The sequence below is a fragment of the Oreochromis aureus genome, linkage group 22, assembly GCF_013358895.1.
Source record: "Oreochromis aureus strain Israel breed Guangdong linkage group 22, ZZ_aureus, whole genome shotgun sequence".
Classification (NCBI taxonomy): Eukaryota; Metazoa; Chordata; class Actinopteri; order Cichliformes; family Cichlidae; genus Oreochromis; species Oreochromis aureus.
Window position 1 is genome coordinate 17175585 of NC_052962.1, and position 27277 is coordinate 17202861.

The following is a 27277-nucleotide window of genomic DNA, read 5'->3' on the forward strand; positions in this document are numbered from 1 at the left end:
CATAAAGTTATATATAGATTTGCATGAAAATGTAACCAGAAATTTGGCTCGAGGCAGTTTAGAAGTGAATACCGTTTGAAGTCAATCCACATCTGGATCAAAGAATTCCTGGCAGGATTATTTAAGACTGCGAGTTAAGATAAAACTGAACATTTTATGCCATATCACCACAGATACATAAAACATTTGAAGAAATTTGGAGACATCATTTTGATTTTCAAGTCAATATCACAAACTCATTCAATTCCAGATATCTTGGATACAGGGACTCAAGTCACACATGGTGTAGGTGGAATTTTAGCAGAGTTGCAAAGTGTGTGAATTTTTCCTCATATTGAATTAGCGCTGACAAAAACAAATGAGCACTTCTAAGTTGTAGTTAACGAGCAGAGACACAGCAGACACAGTTAAAGTCCTTTTATGAGCAACTGTGGATTAGCCAGACTGATGAACTGCACCTGAACACAACTGTTCATCCTCTGAAGAAACATTTACTGCCTTTAAAAGCTGAATTTACAAAGATGAAGAATGCAAACAAATGTTTATATTACCCTGTTACTAGTCCACTTACACCCAGGCACAGCGGGGTATGAATGGAGCAGTCTGATATTAGATTAACAGACTCGTAGATGTGTCAGTGCTTAGCAGGGTGTTGTTAACAGGGAGATGTTTTGGGGAGAATAATTCTTGAGATTATTCTGGGTTACTGGGGGCTTCAGTGTAATTTAATTGTTGCAAGTTTTATCTCAGAGAGCTAATTCCAATATCTTCATTAGACAAGATCTTAATTTAAAATCAGGTTGAAGCAGAAAATGAAGCTTTTTATATTACTTTGTTTTGTTTGGAGCTGGTATCTCTAAAGATGTGTAGATTGTTGTTGAAGGTGACTGTGAATGTTAAAATGCAGTACACTCCGCAGGCATGGTCAGTGTTTGTGCATGTATGTGTTTTTACCAGACAGCAGGACTCCCAGCTCCAGCAGCACCTGCCAGACACGCACAGCAGTAGTCCGACAGCGCACATACACACATTGCTCACACAGCCACTGCACCAGCTCCACTCCCACATAGCTACGCCTGTTAAAATACACAAATGAAGATTTTCAGCACACAAATATGGCCACACAGTGTTAACATGCATAATACACACACACACACACACACACTTCCCTTGGCACACAGTTTGTCATTCTTATTTAGTCAATACCCATTGATTATTCATTAGTTCTCTGTAAGCCTTTTCCTCCAAAACACTGAACTATTCCCATCTGCCTTCCTTCAAATAAACTCCTCGTCTATGTGTGCTTCTAAGCGCGTTTGTCTGACTGTACGTGCAATGATTATTAAGAGTATCTATTTATATTTTTCCCAAGATGTTTGGATGGATTTTACATACATTTCAGTGTAATGTGCCCCATTATAGTACATGTATTCCCAGACTACCTTGTGCTTCACTGCGAAACATCTACGTCCTGCTTTGTTCGCCACAGAGCATAAACAAGTTGAGCGACCAATAAGGATGGAGCACAAGAGTGACTGTGAGTCGGTGTATATGCTTCACTGGACTCATCGATTCAGGTCTGCACACAGACACACAAATAGACAGAGACAAGCGTACCGTATGATTCTGGCCAGGTGTATCTTGTCCTTCGCTGGGTATGGTCCATGTGACAAGAAAGCATTCCTCACAGCCCGACCAGCGCATGGAAAACTCTGGGAACAAGACTGACATACAAACAATAACATAAAAATAGTGTTATAATTTTAAAACCTGCAAACTTAAAAACAAGAAAAAGGGACTAAATGCCAAAAATCGTATCTCAGTATTGGTTTAAACATGACAGATCAAGTATCACAAGCTAATGTGGCTACATGCAGCTGTCATTGACCGGCTCACAAGGACAGCTCGATTTCTTTCCCCCTGAGGAACTGAACATTGACCGTCTACACGCTCAGCAATAATCCTGCTATTGATGCTCCCGTAAATAAGACCGTATTTCAATTAAGCTGGTTACATGGGCTGTTTGTTCTGTTCTATTCATATTCCCTTTTACATGCAGCAGAGTAAGGCCCACTTAGAAGCTGATGAGGCTCCACTCACATTATGTTACAACATTAGAGACTCTCTTTATGTCCATATCCCATCTTTTTTATGTAGTGCAGCTTTGTGGCTGCTGTGTACACAGGTTTTTCATAATAGATAAGTCACTAGGCAGTACACATGGTACCTGAAGAGTCCTATTTATATATATAATGCATATAATGGCATTATAAAAAGATGAGAAGCACATGAACACCGTGAGAGGATTTCTTCACTTTGACTCAAAGAGAAATTTATTAGGTTTTGATGGTTAAAAAAATCAAGATCACTTTCACCTCTTTTTGGTTAGAACTCACAAATTCTATAAAAGTAACCAATTTTCACAAAGACAGTCCACAAGGACAGATCAATGTTCTTTTAACGTTTCATAACCAAGGTTTAATGCTGTGCCTGGACAGACCTGGGTGTAAACAGCAACTTTAATAATTGTGGTAATATTATCATACAAAGGTTAGAGCAGAAATCCAGAACATCAGTGTTGGACAAGTTCATCAGGCTCACAAAGGCTCCATCAAAGTTTCAGGTTATTCTTGTGTGTGAAGTGTAGTGCACAAACTGTCATATCATAGACAATTGAATTTAGTTAACAACTAAATGAAGGTTCAGGAGTATTATGAGTCCATGGTCAACAGTAACCACGGCCAAATAAAGAATGGGAATATGTAAATCCACCAGCATGCCGTAGCATTGACCATATTACCATATTACAGGCAACAACCATGCCTTACTAATGTGGGACCCAACCAATAGGACAACACTCTCCATTACAACGTGGAAAAGCAACATTTCAACAAGTTATCACATCATTTGGTGTTTCAATAAGTTTTTTTCTTTATCATTTTATGCAAAACTTGTTAACATCAAGATCTGCCATCAATGGTTTGAACTGAATATTGTTCAGTACATCCAGAGCAAGAATTTGATGAAACTTAAAGTAGTGTGCATGAAGGTACTACTGTGAAACTGAGGACCCATTAGGTGACCACCGTGTGAAAGTTTGATTACATTCAAACTAATACTGCAGCAGGAGTAGAGCTATGGCATAAGTTCACTTGTCATTTCATCTAGAGTGGTTTGAAGTCTGAGTTAATTTCCTAATTAACTGAAACTTTGGTCATGTTTAGTATGAACATTCACAACTGTGACAAAAAACAAACAAACAACAAAACAAGCAAAGAAAAAGACAACAGGACCCCTTTAACTTCAAGGTAGTAGCTTGTGGTTGTTCATCACACTATGAAGGAAGAATCTGAAATTTCTAAACTCGAAGCAGAATTTCTGATCATTATTGGGGGCGGGCAAGGTAATGTCATCAAAGCCTGCGAAACGAAGAGCCTCAGTTCATCCATACTCACGAGGCCCAAAGCTCGAGAGCTGCAAGGTGGAGATCAGTGGTAACTGTCTGACTAATCATCATCATCATCCAAACTAATCCGCCAGGTTTATTGATTAGTCTAGCTTTCAGTTACCACATTCAGTTAGTTTTCACCTTGTGTTTGTTAGACAAACTTCATAGCAAGATTTAAAATGGCCTGGCAAAGACTGCAGCTCCTTCTTTCAAGGATCTCCTTGCATAGGTGTTCATGGGCAGGTTTTCAGTGTTGTAATGCTTTAGGCACTACATCAGATGTTGTGTATGCAGACTTTCATTAAGTATATAATGACATACAGCCAATAAAAAATACAAAGTACTGAGGGGCAAAACAACCCAGCAGGTAGAAACATTTTTTGGCACAAGTAACAGATTTGCTTTTGAATACACTGCAGCGCCTCCTCAGATGTTGATTTCTTCGCTTTACTTTTTATTTCTTTGGCTCTTTTCTCCCCAGTGTTGAAAGGAAAACTTCTCCTGTGTGATATTTAAGCTTTGAGGTCTTCAGAGTGCTGTACACACACATATTTGAATTTCAAATTAACGCCGTGTGTGTATGTGTGTGTGCACGCGTCTGTGTAGTTGGTGAAATTAGCCTGGAAAAACCCTCAGATAATATCCCCGCTGATGTAATTTGTGTTGGGATTAAACAAACACACTTTTGCTTGACAGCAAAACTAAAAGTATGACATCACTTTCGTGTGTGCGAGTGTTTCCTTACCTTATGTACAGCAGGTCCAGTGCTCGGTCCGGGGATTGTGTCAGGTGATTGCTGTTGAAACACAAAACACACGCCATCAGAGCCAAAACACACAAAATGACACACACAGAGTAAATACACTAAACAAACACGAGTGAGGTGAGCGAGGCCAGTTTTACCATTCCCAAAAGATTACTCGGGTTTTGTTTAAGCTTACTTTCCAGTCGATTGGGTGCTTTCATGCTTACACCTGTTACTGCAATAAACCTAATAAACCTCAAGAACGTGGCTATTAACTTATCTAATAAAAATATCACAATCTGCTTATTTAAACATAAACGTATTCTCTCTGACATGAAACCCGGAAAACTACATCAGTTCAAATGCTGAGCAATATAATTCCAACTGCCAGCTCACTTATCACATCGTAACAGTGACACTACAATAAATCCTTTCTTCTTACTACCATCATGCCACCATTTTACAGCATTTGCCTCAGGTGTATCCACTGCACCTCTACTTCCCCAATCAGAAAATAAGCTGTTAATCTTTATGGATTATTATGGCGCCAGGGGAGGAAGATAACAGTGTTGAGACCGTGTTGACACACTAGCCCTAAAATAGATTAAAATTGATAGTAATTGTTAGATCAAGTAGACCGCAAACGAACTTCACAGAGACCACAGTTTCTGTTTCACTCTAGTGTGTACAGTATGATGTCATTTCCTAACTCCTTGTCTTGATTCCTAAGAGCCCCATTTTAATGGGTCTTAACAGTTAATGACTCCTTATGGCTTAAAAATCCAAACATAATAAGAAATTACAACAACTGGTTATTTCTTATGCTCGTTTTCAAAGAATAAAGACCCCTTTGTATATGAGGTACGGTGCTTAATTTAAATCTATTAAACCACCTGTAATAAGCTACGAAAACAAATAGCATTTACAACTCTATCAAAAACTTGTTAACAACTGCAAAATATTTTGTTTTTTATTAGGTAACTAAAACGTTTTAATACCCATACTGGAAATCTTTGAGAAGTCAGGAAATAATCGAGCATTGAACCCATAGAACTCATTAAAATAATTTAAAAAACTGTAATTTACCATCTTAATCCAAAAAAATGCTTTAATATTTTGTATAATAGTAAAATGTAAATTTGAAAGTTCAATTCAAAAGTTGAATAACAAAAATAATTATATTTTAATCAATATAATTTTGATTAAAGGGCTTGCACACATTGGTGGATTAACCATTACAGAAACATAAAAAATTATTTGGGTATTTACCAGTATTTGGGCAGCTGTGGCATATATTTGTAAAGCAATGTATATGTGTGGCTCCATAGTGTACCTGCTTACACATTCGCTTTTTCTTTGAAGGTTTTCTGGTTCGAGACCAGGAGTAGCCACAAATCCCTTCAGGCTCGTGTCAGGAAGGGCATAAAAATCTTATTTTATGAGGCATCTGTACCACATCCAACATCCAGCATATACTTACAAAAGCCCCATTTATAGTACAACCTGACTAAACCAACTATGAAAACGTTTGCTCTAATGCAATCTTTTCTGCAGATATGTAGCCAGTACTTAATATTAGTTTTGCAAAAACACCTCGCTACAATGATTGTACAAAAACGTGTTACTTTATCCATAACCTGTTACTATTCGCCTCCCCCAGTCTTTGACAAAGCTTGTTCAACACTTGAGAGAACAAAAAAACCTTTGTTAACAGTGACCAGCAGAAAATGAATAAAGTCAAAATGAAAAATCTCTACAAATATTTCTCATTCACGCACAGATAGAAAGGACAGAATGACCATTTACATAAACATTAACCCCACTTTATAATGCCACACCTAAATCATCACTGGTGTAGCCCGGGGTTTATTGAACTTAACTCTTCAGTTATAGAAAAATCACCTCTGTCTAAACAAGGTGTGGTAAGAGATTTTAGCTTAAACAAGCTTCTACCTGCCAGGTGAAGTGGCTGTCTTATTCATTTTTATCTAAAATAACTCAACTCAGACAGAGGAATTAAGTATTTGCCACTTCATATAGAGCAAAGGTGTTACCAATAATGTGAATGATGCCTTCATTATACTCAAGTCCCACTAAGTCATGACTTTGTCACAATGAGTCAACTTTCACGTGTGAAAGCAGCTTGAGGTGACTGTTGTTCTGAATGGGCACTATGTACAGTACTGTGTAGTCTTCAGTTACCCTCATTTCTTTACATTTTGCTAGATAAAAATACATGACAGAAATAGATGCACTGATTTATCAAACGTGTGCAAACAGAGAAATACAGTACAGTACAGTTCTAACAAGCTTGAAAAATCAATGTTTGGTATGACCACCTTTATCCTTCAATACAGCCTGAACTCTTTTGGACAAGCTTTCTTGTCATTTCTTTAAGGAGTCTTCAGGGATAGCTCACTAGAAAGACATTCAAAGCTGCTCTTTGGATTTTTTCTGCCTTTTGTTCTGTTCTCTGTCAACATGATCCCACACTGCTTCAGCAGTGTTGAGGTTCAGACTCCGGAGAGGCCAATCCATGACTGATTTTCATTTCTGTGTTGCACTGTGTGCTTTTCTATCCAGGTATGTGAAATCTGATAGCACTTTTCTGCTTTCATACCTCAAACTATTTTGACAAGATCCCCAACACCACTGGCTGAAATACAGCTCTAAACTATGGCAGAGCTCCCTTTTTTACAGATGGCTATAGACACACACCACATCCATACATACTTAAGATGATTTGAACCAGAAACTTCAAATTCGTCATCCTATAAGACCTGTTGCCGTCTGTTAAGTCCAGTTCTTGTGTAACAGGACAAAATGAATGCAAAAATACAGGAGAGCATTAAAGCGAAACCCGCTACCTGTGTTGGATTTTTGAAAGCTTATTTTCCAGTACACAAAGGTCCTGTAAGTGGTCACTATATTACCATGTCATCCAAAAATACCCAGCTTGAACAGTTTTGATGAGAATAATTCATATGGCTAGTTATTGCATTTCTTCCATCAGGAAATTGCATGGTGGATGAAAATCTGACTGTACTTTTCTGCATTCACTTCCCTCAGTTTCACTCAACTGTGGTACCCCTCTCCTAATCTCCACTGTTAGTAAAACTGAATAGAGACACATCCCATATAAATATTACAGTTGCTGCCAGACACAATTTATAAAGATTTGCTTTCAAATTTAACAATAACAATTTTTCTTCTACTGGTTTAAAAAAAATAGGACAATTTAGCATCATTATCAGTTGATCTGGGGTAAGAAAATATCACATACTAGTATTTGCTTTAAAAATGCTTGGTAGTACTCTCGAGATAAAACAGAAACTGCAGGGTTGTATTAGGATGACAATCACGTTGCCAACATTCATTAAAAAGAGACAGATAAGAACCTCCTGCAACATGAGTGCAACTGGTCTGGGAGCTCAGTCAGTGAAGCAGGATCACTGACAGAGTTGTGGGTTTGACTCCCTGCAGAAAGCTCTGCAGTGAACTGAGCCGCTGCAGGCAGTCGTTACTGCCCTTAGCCTCTCACTGGCTGGCGATAGCAAACCACCAGATGAAAGCAGAGCGATTCAGACACATTACCTGATCAAATGAAAAGCACCTAACTGTGGCAGACAGATCTAGATGAAGAAATACAAATGAGATGATGTGCAAGACGAGCAAGAAAAGACGAAGGCTGAACAATTGACATCAGTCTCTGAAAGTATGAGAGTATGACAGATGGAGAGGAAAAGAGATGAGGCAGTGAGAGACGGAGAGATCGTTTTAATTATAATCGTGAACGAGTGGTAGAGGGAGCAGGACAGAGAGGGAGAGAAATGCTTGGCTGTGGCTTTGAGTTGCAAGAAAATGAAATAGAGTGGTGATTAGTGAGATGTGGAGCTGTGTATGAGTGTGTGTGAGATCCTCATTTGAGCGATGATACTGTCTGCGATGCCACAGGCTCACACACACATACAGACACACTCAGGGCTACAGTGTATGACTGCACTTATTTTAATGCAAGTTACAAAACACTTACTTACTTTTCATTATAGAAATAGATTCACTTTCTGAGATATATGCTTCTTTGCTTATTTAATGAGAATCTGATGGGAAGATCAATACCACTCCTATTCATGGCATTACGTTTAAAACTAAAGCCAGAAGCTGGTTGGATTACCTAAGACCAAAAACGATAACAGGGGAAATACCTAGTTTGCATCTCTCTAAAGGTGACAGGGTTCAGAAAACTAATCATAACCTCAGGGGTTGAAAAAGAACTAACAAAAAAATGAAGGAAGTCTTAACCCCGATCCAAAAAATGGTTTTGGTATCTAGAAATTTCCCCCATTCACGAAAATTGTAAAGTGGTAAACTTTAAAAGGTTTGATTATTCACTTCAATTTAATTGCATTTTATTTATAAATCACAAAATCAGTTCCCTCAAGGCGCTTTATATTGTAAGGTAAAGAATCTACAATAATGTGGAAACAAACACCAACAATCAGAGAAACCCTATAAGGAAGCATTTCGCAAGAGTGGGAAGGAAAAACGTCCTTTTAACAGGAAGAAAACTCCAGCAGAGCTTGGCTTAAAGGAGGGGCAGCAATCTGCTGCGACCGGTTGAGGGTGATGTGTTGTATAAACACATAGTGATGAAAAGAAGTGAGTGTAGAAAAAAAACATTCGATGCATCATGGGAAGACCCCAGCAGCCGAGACCTATTGGAGCATAACTACGGGAGGATTCAGGGTCAACTGATTCAGCCCTAACTATATGCTTTATTAAAAAGGAAAGTTGGCAAAATTTGCATCCCATTTACCCTAAGACTGAGTTTTCACTTCATCTTGCTAACCAAGTTAGCCACCTGGTATGTGTGGAGGTCTCAGCTGTGTCATGAAAGGTCTGCACATTAATCAGTTTGTCCATTTTTTTATCTCCCCTTATGCAGATATACTGATCTCTGGTCCAAAAGCAGTTTTTCCCCTTCAAAATAAAATGCGAGGTGTGAGTATTCGTTTTATATGCTCTGGCAAACATTTTCAGTAAAACGTTGTTATTTGCTGTGAAATATGCCAGCTCATTGTGGACATATTCCTTGATATTAGTAAGCAACAGAGCTTTTTTCCTGTATTTGTGCACTGTTTGGACTGGGGATTAAGTAGAGCACACCAGCCAGCCAAGCGCACAGACAAAATAAATTGTTTCTGTGTCTCTGTAGCTATCTTGTTCTGACTTTCTTTCGTCCTGGTCCTTGTATCTTCTCTCTCCATCTCGGTTTCTCCTCATCGGGTGAAAACAGATCTCTCACGAAGTCTTTGTTTCTTCTACCATCATCTCTTCTCACAAACATACTCCAGACACATACCAGCACCAGAGGTGTTTCATTCATACTGTATCACACAAAAAGAAAACTGCCTGCTATGTTCTTGTCTCTTTGTCTGTGCTTCAATTTGTATTTCAAACAAGCACACACACATACAATATGTTGCCATGTTGTATCCTATAACAGAGAAGAGAAGAGAAGAGAAGAGAAGAGAAGAGAAGAGAAGAGAAGAGAAGAGAAGAGAAGAGAAGAGAAGAGAAGAGAAGAAGATGAATGAAAGCTATAAAGAGAGAGCACATGCTGACACGCTTATCTGTGTGATGACTTCAAAGTGTGTATACAGCAAGAGAGAGGAGAGAGAGCGAGGTCATTATCTGCAAGAAATGGATTACTCAGATTAGATTGCTGAGCACAGTGAAGAGCTGTAGCACAGTATGCTTGGCAAACCCTCCTCTCTCTCTCTCTCTCACACACACACACACACACACACACACACACACACACACACACACACACACACACACACACACACTAAGCTCCTGTCGACTCCTCAACACATCTGTCATACAAGCAAGTCAAAATAAAGACATCAAAGAAGCTACAGCTCAATAGACACATACAAATACCCAAGCACACAAAGACACGGTTAATCTGTTAAGAAACCTATCCAACAGCCCACGCCCATCTGCAGGCACATGACCTTTGGCTTAAACGCATTCATCTAGTCTTTATTTGTTACCGTCATCTAAGAACATTAAAAAAACAGTCTTGAGTTAGTTGCCTCATCAAAAATCCTATAAATCTCCAATTTCTTCTTATTTTGAAGGTTTCCTGTGAGTATTTACGCTCTTATAACTTAGGTTTTCCCTGTATCTGTTCATAATCTCTGAGATGTTTCTACACTTTTAATGGATTTAGAAAGGCGTCACATTGGCGTGAGGTTTAAAGAACTGCCTGCAGAGCTCAGACACAGGAGTGAATTGAAGCGCAGATGTGCCCAAGAGCACAGTGGCATCCTTAATTCTTAAATGCAAGAAACTTGGATAGACCAGAACCCTTTCACGGTCAAACTGAGCGATCGGGGGAGAAGGGCTTTCGTAAGAGAGATGACCAATACCCTGATGGTCACTCTGGCTGAGCTCCAGAGATCATGTGTGGATAGAGGAGAAACGTCCAGAAGGGCAACAATCACTGCTGCACTCCATCAATCAGTCTGAGCTTTATGGCACAGCAGCCTCTCCACAGCGGAACATGTAGGAAAAACCTGCATGGAGTCTGCATAAAAATACCTAAAGGACCGTCAGACATTTTCTCATTAAAATACACAATTATATCAAAATCTACTTCACCTTGCAGTAAAAGTGTTTTGAACATAGATTTATGAAGGAAAATTTAATTCACTCAGTTTTTAGCATGAGGCTGCAAAGTCTGGAACTGAATACTTGCTGGATTTGATGTAGCCCTCTGAAACCATTACCAGACCATCTGGTGATGTAGACTGCTGTTTTCTGACATTTTTAAAAATTAAAAGTATTACTTTGCTAAATTAAGAAAGTATTGTGTGACATTTGAATCCCAAAATAATTTTAGAAATTAACAGAGCTGCAGGGCTACAATTTTTTGTACTTTGTTTTGTCAACATAATCATTATTTGGGGTAAATATCCAACCGTACGCTTGCATAACATCACATATGTTCATTGCACCTAATAATTCTATGTCAAATGCTCCAAAAGTGATAACAAAAATCATAAACGTTGGATATAACATTAGTATGCTTCTCAGTTTGTGGCCATTGAGAGCCTCTCTACTCCTCGGTTGTCTTTCATCTTACTTACATTAAGGTAGGATGCCTTATGGAAGGAAAATATGGCTGGAAGACGTAAAACACAACACAAGCCACTATTTTTGTGCATATTAAAGCAGAAATGAGATCATCCTCTGAGAAATATCACCAGCTTTCCTCTAAGACAGTGATCATAAAGTCAGATAGCTCGCATTAAGAGTGCTTAAGGTTTCGTAATCTCATTTTACCGCCTAAAGCACGATGCTGTATATTTGACTTCAGAGTTTGCAGAAGAAAATGCTGAATGTTTAAGTTCAAGTTTGAATCAACACAAAGGCTTAACTTTTCAAATTGTTGTTATAGCAATTGAATTATAAAACACACCTCTATAAGTACCATTTAGATATGAAAACTTGGTATCGTGTGGGGGCAGCAGTATAATTTACAGCATGTAGTTTATCATAAACTCATTAGCAGAGAGGCTAAAAGCTGCAACCACAAAACCACAGAACAAAGCAAAAAAAAAAAAAAAAAAACGTGAGTGCACAAGATTATTTCTCCAAAATATGCCACTCCACATTTGTTTTTTTAAAACACATCCTCCACCTTTAACTCTTTCCTCATAAACAACATCTAACAACCTCCCAGATATGGTTTGATGACCATTACAATATTTTACAGGTTTTTCCGAGCATAGCTACAAATTGGCAGAGGCTAACCTCACTAACTCCTCATGCACACTCAGTAGGTTTCCCTGAAATACGACAGAAACCGCTCAGTTCAGAAAAGAGCTTCAAGGGTTACTCCTAGTAGTCCTTCAAAGGGGGTAAAGAGTTAGCATGCATAATTCCTTGGCTGTCATTAAGAATGCAAACACATGGAAATGCAAGAATCAAACAATACAAAGCAGTCGTGCTAGTGTAACTCAAAGTCTCTGCACCTCTTCAATTATAGCAGAAAATTCTATATTACAAAATTACTGACATCAATACACAGAATCTGGCTCAAGGGAAACCAGCAGTTGACAGTTTTTCTTATTACTGTTGGCAGCATTGCCTTTTAGGTATGTTCAACACGCACAGAGGGCGAGCCGGGGGAGTCCCAGCACCCCACATGCCACTTTCGGTAAATACAATCACGGAAGAGGCTGTTGTTAAAAGGATATGAAGCACTTAATTGGGATTATTTTGGTTTCAAACCAGGAGAAACGTTAAGCCAAAGGACGTGAATGTAGCTTCAGATAACGGATGCCGCTGCCTGCAGACTCTACATGAACAAGTCAGCAGAGATAATACATGCTATTAAATGATCAGGGTGCAGAACCACACATGCAGTTGTTGGTCTAGTTCCATGATTTTTGAACCGATGTTGCTTTTCAGCATGGGTTGAATGCCTGAAACACTACAGAAGGCTTAATTCTGTGAGAGGCAGAAATCATTGCAGCATTCATTATATTTTACTAAAGAACACAGATTTTTACATCTGACAAACAAACTCAACATGACCCAGACAAAAATTAAATGGCAATGGACTTGCCAAGTTGCAATTAGCCACTCGCCAAACTCTATTGAAAAACTGCAATGCACTGTGGTTACTGACTTTTCAACTGCCCTTAAAGTGTTAGCAAAACTCCCTGCACCTGTCACATTGCAACCAATAAAGGAGTAATAATTGAATACCAGAGCAAGTCACAACAGAGTATAATGCAGGACAGGATTTTTCAAGGTGAGGCTGCTGCAGGCTGGAATTTTAGGCGACAGATGGCTCCGTAAAGGACAACAAGCTCAATTCACTTTATGAGCTGTCACCAAACATCAAAGAATCAGATAATGTGAAAAAAACCCACTCACGTAGGATACTTGGGACTTATGAACGCCTTCATATACACGTATTAGAAAATAACATATCTCAAGACGTGTGCATCTTGTGGGAGGGTACCAGAAAACTCTCCAGTGTTATTGACCAATCACCAATTAACAAGCTTTTGATGAATGCAGATTAGTACTTGCATTCACTGCAAAGCAATCTTAAAACTCTCAGTTAAGCTAGCTTTTTAAAACTGTATCTCAGATAAAACCACAACCCTTATATGTAAAATATATATCCACAGGCCACACCAAAGCACTGAAATATATGGGCTGTGACTCCGAGAGACTAAATCAGCAAAGTAGCCGATGCGTTCCCAGGAAGGAGATTGTTTACTTAAGCATGATTTTTGTTTGGCAAACAGTCAAAACTAAAGAAAAAGCATATATTTATGTCAACGAAGATAGCAAGGGCTTTTTTTTTTACTGTATGTGGGCAGATCATTCTTATTCCTATGTATCACCCACCTCTGAGCCAGAAAAGATGCTGCTGCCGCCGCCATTGTTGCATCTTTAGACAATTGCCTCAGGTGCTGGTGCAGTGCAATGCAAAAACAATCCCAGGAACTTCCCATCCAACAACTTTTTGATTTTTTTTTTGTGCACAAAGAAATAACGTGTATTGTGGGTATGCCAGGTGAAGCAGAGGTGACTGAAAAGAGCCTGGTGAGGACCAGTCTGTGCAAAACACCCATACCTTTACACTACTTACCTACGCTTCATCACACTCACCCGCACAAACATAGAATGCTCACACCAAGATATCAGAAGAGAATGAAAGATTCTTCATCTACACAAGCCTTCCATTATTTTCACCTTCATGGGTACTGGACAAAAAGCATGGTTAATTCACAAAAGGAGGTAAATTCACCCTCTAATGCAGCTGTTCTCTGGTGGTTTTATAATAACATTCTTGAGTGGGCTCGCTTCAGTTGTCGCGTACAGCTGCTGATTTATTTTGACTGGAAAACGGGATCGTACAAACAGGTAACAGGAGACTGAGTGGCCCTGTTCTGTGGGTCATTCAAACATCAGTTAAAATGACCAGATGGAACATGACAAAGTGTTCATCTCTTTGGCCCTATGTGACTTTAAACTACAAATGTTGCATATTTTTAACACGTCTGTTTCCAGTGGGACTGGAAGGAGTGGCACACAAGTCTCTGATCTCTAAGGAGGGAACTCGGAGACATATTTTTTTTTCCTTTTTCCCCTCCTGGGTGCCACTGATGATGAAGATGAGGGGAGCTGACACTTTGAGCAGCCATTTGGCTTGTCAGGTGTGTTAGTGCCACAGTAGGGCACGTCAAGTCACAGTTACTGCTTAGCTGGCCAATCATGGAAAAAAAAAATTCAACGATACATCAGATGGAAATTCTGATTTGATATACAAATATTAGGATAGCTTATTCGTCAAAGAACAGACCTGACTCAATCAGATGTTTACTCGTTTTGAAATTAGTTTGATAACCAATACATCGTTAAAGTTATTTACATAAACAAAAATGCAAATAGCTGCTAGTCCAGACTTCTTTTTACGTCCTCCCATGAATGCTTTCTCTGTCTGATGCTGTTATCTCTGATTTCTGGGTGAGTAGACCCACGGTTAAACAGACAAAATCATATGAATACATCACAGTGGACTCAGAACTTGTGATGGTCATTTCATCATAATTTTTTTTTAAATTTCTCTACTGAAAAAGAAAAAAAACTACACGTACAAGAACATTACTGTACAATCAAAATAACTGAGTTGTGTAGCAGTGAACCCACGCACATTCCTTTTATATATGTTTATATATATATATAACGTGTCTAATTCTTAGTGTATGTAAGTAGGTGTATGTAGTCAATATGGTGGAGGTGGTGTTGCCTTGACTACCAGAGTGTGAAGGTATGGTGTCCAACAGCAGTTCTGGTTATTATGGATGTAGCGTGCATACGCACGCGCGCGCACACACGTACACACACTGGGTGCCTCTGCGACAGCGCTGTTCACAGCAAAATACAAACACCTGAGTCGTGACAGGCTTACGAAACGGCTTCAGAGCCTTCACGGAGAGATGTCGGGACAGTTAAAAAAAAAATAAAACCCGTCCACCTTTCCCCAGACATCAAACACGGAAGGACGGACAGTCAGACAGCGGTCGGTTTGAAATACTCACGCTCTTCTTCCGCAGGTGCAGCCCGTGCTTCAGTAGTCCCGGCAGATCCCGGATTTTGTGTTTCAGCTGAGCTTGGTCTCTTGCGCTCCTGTTCCACCGCAAGCCCGCGAGTAAGCCGTCCTCTGCGGGCTCCGAGTCCTCCATGGTTCCTCTGCTTCTCCTCTCTGTCCTCGAGCTGCCTCTCTGCCTGCCTGCGCTCCCGGTGCCTACTATATCCTCAAAAGGTGCACCGCCGCGCGCGCCTGTTCGCCATTTCCCCCCGCCTCGCGCTCCCACTCAGCGACCTGCATCTGCAGCCGAACCGCGCGCAGCCTTAACGACCTACTCAATGTATTCCGCAGCACGCGACGCCGCTGCTCCACCCAATGGCTCGAGCGTCCTACTCTTCGGTAGGCTGCTGCCAGGTTCGTGTGTGTGTGTGTCTGTGTTGTCCGCGGGAGGGGGTGTCACAGGTGCAAACGAACATTGCATCACTTTCACCTCTCATCCTCTACCAGCCTGTCTACACCGGGGGAAATATTCACAGGGACTGGTGGAGCTGGCACCACAGTGTCACTGCTTATTTCTGTTAGAAGTTGAAAACTTGAAAGCTAATGACAGCAGTGTTTGGGGGAAGGGAGGGGGAAGAAGAAGAAGCAGACGGCACCCGGTAGGGCTACGTCACCACTTTACCTGGCTCAAATTTCCATAGGTAAACAAAGAGCCGCCACAGAGCGAACCTGTGTGGGTGTGCCTTTCGAGGTAGCTGACATTCAAGAGAACATTTTCCTCATTTTAATCCATATTTTATTGACCTGACGTTTCAGCTTAACCTTTCTCAGAAGCACAGGTGTGCAACAGGAGTCGCGAGAGGGGTACACCATGTAGCTTTGTTGTAAGTTTTTGCCTCATGATGTCTCATATGTGGTTCGCCCTACCATAAACGTCCATAATAGCATAGACTGAAAAACGAGATGGTGTTTGGGTATCACCGTTAATTACAGCATGCATTAGATGATAGGTGATATCATGATCAGATGATAATATCACTTTAATGTCATATTATTTTTTAAAAATACATGACAAGCATTATAAATTCTCTTGTGAACAATTAAAAATTTAACCGTCAGAAAGTGCCACACAAAAAACATTGCTAAATCAAATGGAAAGTTAGCTATTGTAAACTCAATCTTTGATCCAGTTGAGCCCAGGATTAATTTATCCAGCTCAGACAGGTTCCAGCATATATGGCACAAATCTGGGTGCCACAGCGATTGCATGGCCCTGACTGTAAGGCGTAGAGATAGAGTCTGATCATATGACGCTAAATGAATGGTAAAGATGTCAATTTATAGATGGACATGTGATAATAGCACCCAAAGTCTCCAGAAGTCTGATAGGAGAGGAACAGCGCAGTATAAGAGTGATTTAAACAAACCACTAGAATTACAGGAGAAACATCCAATAGAAAATCTTCAAGGCATTTTTAAGTTAGACACAGAGACACTAAACAAAGAGAAGCTGAACAAATAGTGGTAGAACATTTTAAAACTGGTCTCCTCCAAGCCAAGGAGAATTAAGTATGTCATTAACAATAAAAGTAAACTAAAGTTTTATTCTTTTAAAAGAATAAAAGATTTTTAAAGTCTTCTGAGTTCCAGCTGCAGAGCTTGTGTTTCTGTTGGACTAAATCTAAGCAGTTAGTTTTTCATTTGGCTTTGAAGTGATATTGCATAATTGGTGTGTATATTTCTGTTACATGCACACAAAAAAGAGTTTGATGGAAAATTTCAAGAAGAAAGCACTAAAGAAATGCCCAAAAACTTCCATTCACCAGCTACTTTATTAGGTACATCCATCAGTACCTCGTTGATGAAAATCAATAAAAAAGAAATCAATGAATATATCAATCGCATGTCAGCAACTCAGTGCATTTAGTCATGTAGATCTGGTCAAGGTGACCTGCTGAAGTTCAAACTGAACATCAGAATGGGGAAGAAAGGTGATTTAAGTGACTTTGAACGTGGCATGGTTGTTAGTGCTAGACCGCCTGGTGTGAGTGTTCAGAAACTGCTGATCTGCTGGGATTTTCCCACATAGCCATCTCCGGTGTTTACAGAGAACAGTCTGAACAAGAAAAATAGCCAGTGAGCAGCAAAAGATGTCTTTCTGATACCAGAGGTCAGCAGAGAATAGCCAGACTGCTTTGAGCTGATAAGGCAACAATAACTCATATAATCTCTTGTTACAACCAAGGTATGCAAAAGAGCATCTCTGAACGCACAACATGTTGAACCTTGAAGCAGATGGGCTACAGCACCAGAGGAGCACAGCAGGTGCCAATCCTGTCAGCTAAAAACAGGAAGCCGAGACTACAATTCACAGGAGCTCACAAAAACTGGACAGTAGAAGACTGGAAAAACCATTGTCTGATCCGATTTCTGCTGTGACATTCAGGGTGTGGGATCAGATTTTGGTGTAAACAACATGAAACCATGGATCAGTCCTGCTTTGTGTCAATGGTTCAGGCTGGTGATAGTGGTGTAATGGTGTGGGGGATATTTTCTTGCCACATTTTACACCCCTAAATCCCACAGTGTTAACTGAGTACTGTTGCTGACCATGTCCACCTCTTTATAACCACAGCGTACCCATTTTTTGAAGTCTGCTGCGGTGATAACACACCATGCCACAAAGTTCAGATCATCTTGAACATGACAATCAACTCATTGTACTCAAATGACATCCAAAGTCACCAGATCTCAATCCAGTAGAGTACCCTTGAGATCTGGTGACGGTGGAAAATTCACATTATGGATGTGCAGAGGCGGTTGTACTGTTGAGGCCTTAATAGACAAACATTGTGAGCTGTAGCGACACTCACCCCATATTTTCCCGATGAGTCACTGCTTGCTATTACATAGTTATACCAGAAGAGAGCACCAATGAGTTATATGTTCAAATGTGAACATGATCATCGCTGTTCTTTACAGTTTGTTTGTTAGTTTTTTGTGTGTCATTTGGCTCTAGAAAAACCCCACCAGCCAGTAGACCTATATCAACCGGATGTCATTGTAACAATAATGGGCTCAAAAATCCACCAGTCAAGAGGGTGAACACTACACTCAGTCTATGACCTAAGCTCAAAAATTAATGTCAGGCAACGCAGGAGGTTGCAACATTAGCTGCTGCTGTGAGGGTCACAGACTCTTACCAAAATCCAGATTAAAGAAATATCCGGCCTGCTCCTGGATTAAACAGGATTTTGACACATTTCCGGAACTGCTGGAACAGGACGATTTCAGATCCAAGGAATGAATGAAAGATCTCTCGCTGTGTTTGTTTCTATAACATTTTATTATGCTTATTGATTTTCTTTTATACATACATAAATACACACACATTCACCTTACATGATCTACAATCATGAAAAGATCGGCAGTTCGAGACTGGGAGGAGACACAAACCCAACCTTTGGGGATGGTTGCATCAGGAAGGACATCCGGCATAAAACCTGTGCCAAATCAATCATGCGGATCCATCCACTGTGGTGACCCCTTGGGAAATAAGTAAGCAGGTGACAGTACCTTCTAGTACTGTAATAGACTGTGAATTGTAAGGAGTATTAATCTCTGAAGAAAATATGTTTGGCTCTGTGGCACGCACATGAGAGACAAAGCCTGGGGCTCGGCCTGCACAGTGGCCTAAGCAACAAGGCTGTAATACCCTCTGTAATGTATTCAACTCATTTTAAAATTCATTGGTATTATATGGGGCAATAAAGCTTTTCTTATTCATAATTCCAGCAGTAAAATATTGTTTGTTGTCCACTTGCATCATAATAAGAAGGATGTGTTTTTGCTACTTGCACCACACACATAATCAATGCAAATCAAAACCATGCATTTCTTTCTGGATATTCTTTGTGGGTTTATGAGTCATGGGGGAAAAAAGAGTAAATTCACTATATGTATTTAAAAAGTACAGCCTTCTTGGGAAGTTGTTTAATGTTCAATGACCCGATTAAAAAATTCAACTGAACATGACATGAAAGAGAATGAATTTATTAATACAGCAGATAGGAGAGGATCTGAGCCCGATACTCCACATGACATAAAGCCAAGCAGAGTTCAGCTCGAGTGCTGCGGCTTCAGTTGTACAACTCAGATGTCGAGGCTGCTTCTTGATAGAACGTGTAATCTGGGATAATTGGCCCCTTTCTGGGACTCAGATTATACCACACCATGGCTGTTAGAGGTAATGGGACAGTGTATAATGTTTGGCAGCTGAACAGCACACATAGAAAAAAAGACATCAAAACTATTTTTTGTTTTTGATCAAAAGCTCGCTGGAGCATTTCAGTCCTTCACATGTCAAACCTACAGACACAGTCATGACATGCTGTATATCAACTGTCTCCATCACTCACCATACTTGAGATGTTGTCGGTCTTTCCTACAGATGATGGACTGTAAACTCTACATAGACCTTTCCACTTTTGTATGTTGGTCACAGTTTCTTTTACTTTATGACTGCATGTCAATTAAAACCAATAGACCCAAGTGCAGGTGTTTAACAGTAGGAATAGCAAGGGACACTGTATTGTGTGATTAGTACACTAATAACGACAATAGGCCTTTACCCTGCTAGAAATAATCAAGACATGTATATGATATCCACCATGGTACTGTGATAATGTCAGGGGCAAAGGAAGGAAAAGAACACATTATTTCTACGTAGCACTAAAAACCCATTGAGTCGGCCCCTGGCTCCTCTGGTCCACATGTCCTATTCCTGGACAAAATACCGAATCCTAAATTTCCCCATCACCATTCATCCATCAGAGCGCTAGTGTGTCTGTGACTGTTAGAAAGTGCTTTAGGGCATAGAATAAAGAGCTGTATCAATGCGTGTGTGAATGGGCAAATGTGGCTCGCAGCAGAAAGCGCTTTGAGTGCTCAGAGTACATTTACCATCACATTTCTTTTACAGGGTATCCTAATTGATACATGGAAACTAACATCATCTTTTTAAATGAAATTTGCCCACTATAAAGTAGTGGGAATAATACATGGCAAAAAAAAAACTAATGTGAATTAATGTCAGACTTTATGGACAGTCAGTTTTGGCAGAAAATGTTCATGTAGCTCACCATCAGAAGTTTAATTCATAAGTTTAATGCGACTCAGTCTGCAGTGCCTGCAATAATTTTAGCATCAAACATTACCTTTGACCTGATACAGTTAAACTGAGGAACAGGATGGAGTCTTTATATCAGGTTTTCACACAGGCTTGATAAAACACATGGCTGCTGCATGAGAACTCTGTGGAGAGGCTGCTGTTTGTAGATAAACATACAGCTCAAAAATGCAAAGCAGCTTTGACATCTGTTAGTAAAATCCCCTTCTCCGTGGACAAAGAACGCTGATTCGAAATGAAGAAGAAACGCCTCATCAGGGCCCTTGTGAGCACCACAGTGAGGCAAAAGTGAAGAAGCCGAGCTAAACAGAATGACTGAAAACCCATCAGTCATGTTTAGATCATTGTTCAGATAGCTGCCTTCTGAGATTTTGTGGACACTGAAACACAGGCTCTGAAACTACGGTTTCTGAGAAGATGATATTACAGTTGATAGGAAGATTTCGCCTGCGCTCAATCAAATCAAAACCTTCCGCAACAAAAAACAAAAAAAAAAAATCCTGCAGAGTGGCATCCCACAGTGTACGTTTCACAGTGACAGCATGCTAATCAGCGTGCTCTCCTCTAAAAGCAAAAGTAAAACAAAAAAACAAAAACAACAAAAAAAGGAAATAAGGAAAACACTCTGTGCTTGCTCAATGTGCTGAAGAAGCAAAAAGAAGAAAAGAGGACTTTGGGATTTCTTGTGGTAAGACTGATGAAATATGCTTCTCTGTCGTCCTCGGGGACACCACCGGGACCAGCCACTGATGCATGCACGCGGTCATATATGCACACGCAGCGAAATCAAATACAAATGATTATACAGGGTTAGAAAAACACACACAGTAGTGTATATACTGTACTACACAGCACATGATAACGTGATGATGCAGTAGGGGGAGAATGGATTATAGGGGGAGGGGAAGTTGAGTAAAGGAGGAGATGGGGAAAAGAAAGAGGGGGCGAGAGCAGGGAGAGATAGTAAACCAATTACTCCAAGACCGGAGAAAACCTTTCATTCCAACTCTGTCACCACACACAAAAATATACAACTTCTATCTCTTTCTCCACCTTCCATGCATACAAATGCAGTGTCTACACACACAGACACACACACTGGATAGACAGCTCTCTTTATCACTCACTCACACACATATTCAGAGCTCTCTTCAAACAAATGCACTCTTGATTAAATATTGAAGAGGGCCTGTGGCGAACTGAGCAGAGATACAATTTCTGCTGTCTCTCATGGAGCTCTCCGTCCAGGGAAGAAGAAAAAGTCAAAGGAAGAACAGAGCGGCCTGAGAAAAAGGCACAGAGGGAAGAGGAGTGGAGAGAGGAAAGGATGAGAGGTGGAGAAAAGGAGAAGAGCCAACAAGGCTGCGATTACAAAAAAATGACAGGAAAGGAGACGATGGAGGATGGAGCAGAATCACAAAGGAAAGAAAAGTGAGGGGAGAACTGTTACATTGAGCTAAACACAAAATGACAGACAAGGTCATGTATACAAGAACAGAAGCAAAGCTCAGACCCTGAAAGAATGGTTCTTTCATTCTGGTTACTGCACTGACCTTTACGGCATGACAGATGGAACAGGAATTTTGACTCTGCTACCTAACTGAGGGAAACAGCTCAAAGACTGTGAGATAGATTTGCCCTGAAGTTTGGGTAGAGCCTCAGAAAACAGCCGTTAACTTATGGTGGCATTTCCCAAAGTTTACCATTTAAGTTTACTGAATCTAAAGTGTGATGTGCAGTAGAGCAAGATGGTAATAGCTGAAGATATAAGGAAAAGAAGAAGCAAATCATACAAGTATTTTTAAGTAGTGAGTAAATTCAGGGTTTTTTGGTTAACAGCAAAAGATACAAAAAACACCTTAAGTCATTTTAAGCAGTATTTTAAGGGAAAACACAAAGACATCTCCATATTTTAACAACAATGTAATTTTACAAGAATGGGGCGTGTCACTGAGCAACCTAACATCCTCATGCTACATTGTGATTGGGCTTCTTTTTATGCTAGGAAACACTTAATGTGAATTGTCAATGTTTGAACTGTCCAACTTAATTAATTGCAATAAAAACAAATCACATTAAAATTAAATGCATTCTTTTGGAATACAATTTTAATAAATGTAAAAGTGAAATTTAATTCAGGTGCTCTGAAACTGCGTTTGATCCCCATGAAAGATTCTTCGACTTTCACTTTGCAGAAGAAGAAGAAGAAAAAGAACAACAACAACAACACTGACCGCAGATTCCCAGAACTCCTTTTAGTTAGTCGGCCCCATCTCTATAATTTAAATATCAAAGTACTATGTAGTTAAAATCTAGAAAGGGAAGATTATCCTACTTAGTAATACAGCAAGCTCTCCTAAAAGTAATGTACACTAGAATGGGTTTATGCAGAGGAAACATTTACATGAACATTCTAGTGAAGCAGAAATTATGCAAAGCCAAAGTGGGGGCAAAACTTAACATCCAACACATAATCATAAACACATAACACATGTACAACAGATTCACATATACATAAATTCAAGCTTGGTCATATATTGCTGCAGTATTAGCGTGGGCAAACAAACAGAACAGTCCATTGCATACTTTTAGCCTCAGAAAGACAGCCTTCAAGAGAGAGCTGATCAGAGCGTGAATCCTTAGAGCTACACATGATTGCCATCTAGCAGCAGCCCCAGTGAACTGCAGTAAAGAGTTCAGTCTTACAGGCTCAGCCATCATGTACTGTACTCTATAAATCCTGACCCTGACCAGGACTCACATATCGTGCTCAGAATGTTTTATCTGAGAGGTATGCATGTAATGATGTCTAGCTTTTAAGAGCAGGACACTTCAGGCTGTATTTCTACACTGCAGTCCAAGCGTGAAAATGTAAACCAACAAAAAAAATGTATTTATTAAAAATGACCATTTATAGCTATGTTATAAATGATGAATAGACCAAATTGTTTGTTCTTTTCATAATTTGCATTAGATAATGATTACTTATTAATTACAACCACTGAATATCAGTTACATCTGTTATCTTAATTTCCATATTCGCCCAGCTGTAATGAACTTGTCTGTATAAATAATTCATCTCCCCAGAGCCTTGGATCAAACTCTAGTTTGGAGGACTTGATGAGTTTACTTCTTTTGTTCTTTTCCCAGGGTGGAATGATTGTACAGCATGCATTTTTGGTGACTTTAAGAAACAAAAACTGTTGGATTTTCTCAAATCTACACAGTGTTAAAAGCACACTAGCATCACTATCCACAGTGAAGCCAGATGTACATGGCCATGGTCTGAGAGAGTGCCAGCCTAGAAAGAACAAAAATAGTGAAAAGGTGCAGTAATTTGCTGAAACATGTGCAAACAGATGTAAATTCATTACATAAGGCATCAATATAGTTTGTACAATTCTAAATAGCTTAAAGGACAATATTTGGTATGACCACCTTTATTCTACAACAGTCTCAACTCTCTGAGGCAAGCTTTCTTGTCATTTCTCTGTTCTCAGTATAGATAATCCCACACGGCTTCAATAATGTTGAGATCCAGGGAGGCCAATCTATGACTGATAGTGTTCCACTGTGTGATTCTCTAACTAGACAGTTGTAGATTCTTATTGTTGTACCTCATTCTACTGTTGTAAATACTGATGATGATTTGACCCAACAATTTCCTAACTGAATTCAACACTCCATAAGCCCTGCTGCCGCTGGTTTTCATTTCTTGTGCAATTTGGCATAGCTCAGCCTTTTCTTCCTGTTTCCCTGCTTCTTTGCTCCAAATTCAACACCTTCAAACTTGACTGAATTTTGCAGCTGCCCACATGATGGTCAATGGACAAGACAAAGACTAATATATTTGGCCTCAATGACAAGAGGAGTAAAGGTGGAGCTTTCAAACCTAAGAACACTGTACCAGATGTCAAGCATGGTGGTGGTAGTATCATATTCTTGAGCAGTTTTGCTGACCGTGGCACTAGTATACTGCACAAAGTGCATGAAATAATGAAGGAGGAGGACTCCAAATTCTCATAACTCAACTTCAAGTCAGCAGCTAGCAAACTGAAACTTGAAGCTAGGTGTTCCAACAGGATAATGATCCAAAACACACATCAAAACTGGGTTTGCAAAAGCATTGACATCAATCCTATTGAAAATGTATGGGCTACGCTTAAAACCAATCAATCTGAAGTAACTCTAAATTCTCCCAAGAACACTGGTCAAATATCCAGACAGAATTATGGCAGCTGAGTGCATATTTTTGAGATGCAAATTCCTAAGAGACATTTGAGCCTACATGTATATATATATTTTTTTACCTAATAAAACTTCAATCTTGTGCCCTCATTTCCTGTTTTGAAAGTCATTAAAGATGTATGGTGTACAATCATTCCACCCTGGAAAAAGAACAGTTCAAAGAAATCATTAAGAGCTTGATGAGTGCATATAAACTTGACCGCAACTGTATTTTGTATATTTTCATTTAGATTCTTTCATCTCCTGAACACTTTCGAGGGCTAGAACTAGTCCCAAAACACCCAGGAGATTTATGGCATTTTTACTGTGAATAAGCCACCACTCACAGGCCAGAGAAAGAATCATAGCTGTCACTTTTATGTTTATTGTAAGGCAATGCAACCATATACTCTATACTGTGAGGCAATCAAAATGAACAGGATCCGTAATGTTGGAATTTCAGTGTCGATGCAGTCTCACTATTACATTATTTGTCAAAAACAGATATTCCCCTCTGTTTAAAGATGACTGCTAGTTTGACTTTTTTACACTTACAACCAATACAATGAATGCAAAAGAAAAGTGAACTGAATTTCCCTGAATGTAAGTTTCATTGATAATGAAAGGAAAATAAGAGGATCTTACTAATTTAGATACTGCATTCTATTTCTATGGACTTGTCTCGACAGATACTCGGCGTTATACAGTTAGAGCCAAGTATTTCCACAATGCTGCAGTTTTTGTAATCGAGCAACTATGATGTGATTGACATGAAGGGTTTCAACTTCAGTTCTCAGTGTTAAAAGTATTGCATATTGCAACATATTTCCAAACATAAAGATTGTTTTTAATACTTGAGCAAATATTTTTTTGGAGTCATTGACTGTTTGAAATCTAGAACGAATGGACATCATCAAATGCTGTGTTCCTTCACTCGAAATGATCAGCCGGGAGACAGCTTTAGTTGCTGCTTGTTGTGGGCTCTATTTCCAGTTTTGTCTTGAGTTACTGAAAAGCACACTCTGTTGGGTTGAGATCAGGTGACTTGGCCATTGAAGAAAATCCCATTTCTTTGCCTTGAGAAACTCTTGAGTTTTGCAGCATTTGGCTGAATCTGAGCAGAGTATAGCCCTCTACACAAATCATCCTGCTGCTTCAACAACCAAATGATGTGGTATGCTTCACACCATGAGCTGTTTCCCTTGTTCTGCACATTTTTCCCATTACTCTAATTCATGTTCATCTTGGTTTTTCCAGACCTGTGTAGGATTATTTGGATCTTTTCTGTCTAATCTGGCCTTCTGTTCTTGCGTGTTCTTGAGTTTAACCAGAGGTTTGCATGTTATTCTGAACCCTCTGTATTTCCATTTGTGATTTGTTTTTCTTTTAGACTTTGACAATGATACAGCTGCCTTCTCAACAGTTTTTTTTTTTTTTTTTTTTTTTTTGCCTTGCTGTGGGGGGTTTCTTGTCAAGGAAATAATTCTGCCATCACGCACTAGTTTAGTGGTCTTCTGTGGTTATTCGAGTCCTTTAGAGTTGCTGAGTTGGCTAGTGCATTTATTCTTTTTATGGATGAAGCAGATGATTGATTTTGTCACTCCTGAAGTTTTTCGTTTGTTTGTTGTTGTTTTGTTTCTCTCTGATAGGTAAATTTTTTAGCTTTCGATGGCCTCCATGATTTACACCGTCATTTCTTGGGACTTCATTCAGCTACCATTTGGATCTTTAACACTTGCAATCAACTCCAGATCTTTATTAGTCATGGAATAAAAGGGAACAGGCCTCACCCGGCCTCTGAAAGTTGGGGATTATGTATTAAAAAAATAGCTGTATCTTCATTTGATGCAGTACTTTTATTAAAGACCTAAAGTCTGCACTTCAGTTACAGCTTAATAGTATAATTTAAAATCCACTGTGGTGATGTAGAGTTCAAAAGGTTATGTCCCTAACCGTAAATGTTACGATAAGCCATGCATGTTTCTTTTCATCATAATTAATAATTAGCTTCAGCTTGAGTCCTCACCTCAGTACTGACTCAAAGTGGTTTCAGTAGAAGGAGCTGCAGGTTTAAGACTAGTCAAAAGAAAGCAAATCTGGCAACCACTATGAGTGTGAATGAATAATTTTCACGTTAACGCATTCTCAAGTTAAATCATTCCACTGGCATAGTTTTCCCAAGATCAGCTTATTTGACTCAGTTTACTTTTGCATTTACAGATTGATGCACTCGAAAGAAGGAAAGCTCATTTCCTTTTGTGTGTTCACATCCTTACTTGTTATTTTTTGCAATGGAAAACGGGAAGTTAAAAAAAAAGTGCTGATGCAACCAATTTCATTACTCCTTGCTTTTCATTTTATTGATCTTTTTAGATTTTAGACAAAGTGTGACAGAGACAGGAAACTTGCAAAGGACTCTTGTAGATGATGGGCAGCAAATATTCTGAATAATAATTTTTTGTTTGTTTTGTTTTTACTTTTGTTTTTGTTTTTTGAGAATCTGACAAGGATTAGCAACCTCTTTCCTCTGTCATGAACTAAACG

General features: G+C 39.4%; 1 protein-coding gene across 1 annotated transcript in view; it reads right to left on the minus strand.

The window, feature by feature from the left end:
* The window catches only part of rapgef5a (Rap guanine nucleotide exchange factor (GEF) 5a), a 49208-nt gene extending 33289 nt beyond the window's left edge, over positions 1–15919 (minus strand). The window contains exons 1-4 of the mRNA XM_031729254.2: positions 15329–15919; positions 4194–4244; positions 1618–1724; positions 955–1076 (exon numbers count right to left, since the gene is read on the minus strand). Coding sequence (XP_031585114.2) covers positions 955–1076; positions 1618–1724; positions 4194–4244; positions 15329–15472 — 424 coding nt within the window. The 5' untranslated portion in view covers positions 15473–15919. The remainder of the gene's footprint in view (positions 1–954; positions 1077–1617; positions 1725–4193; positions 4245–15328) is intronic.
* Positions 15920–27277: the final 11358 nt, after the last annotated feature.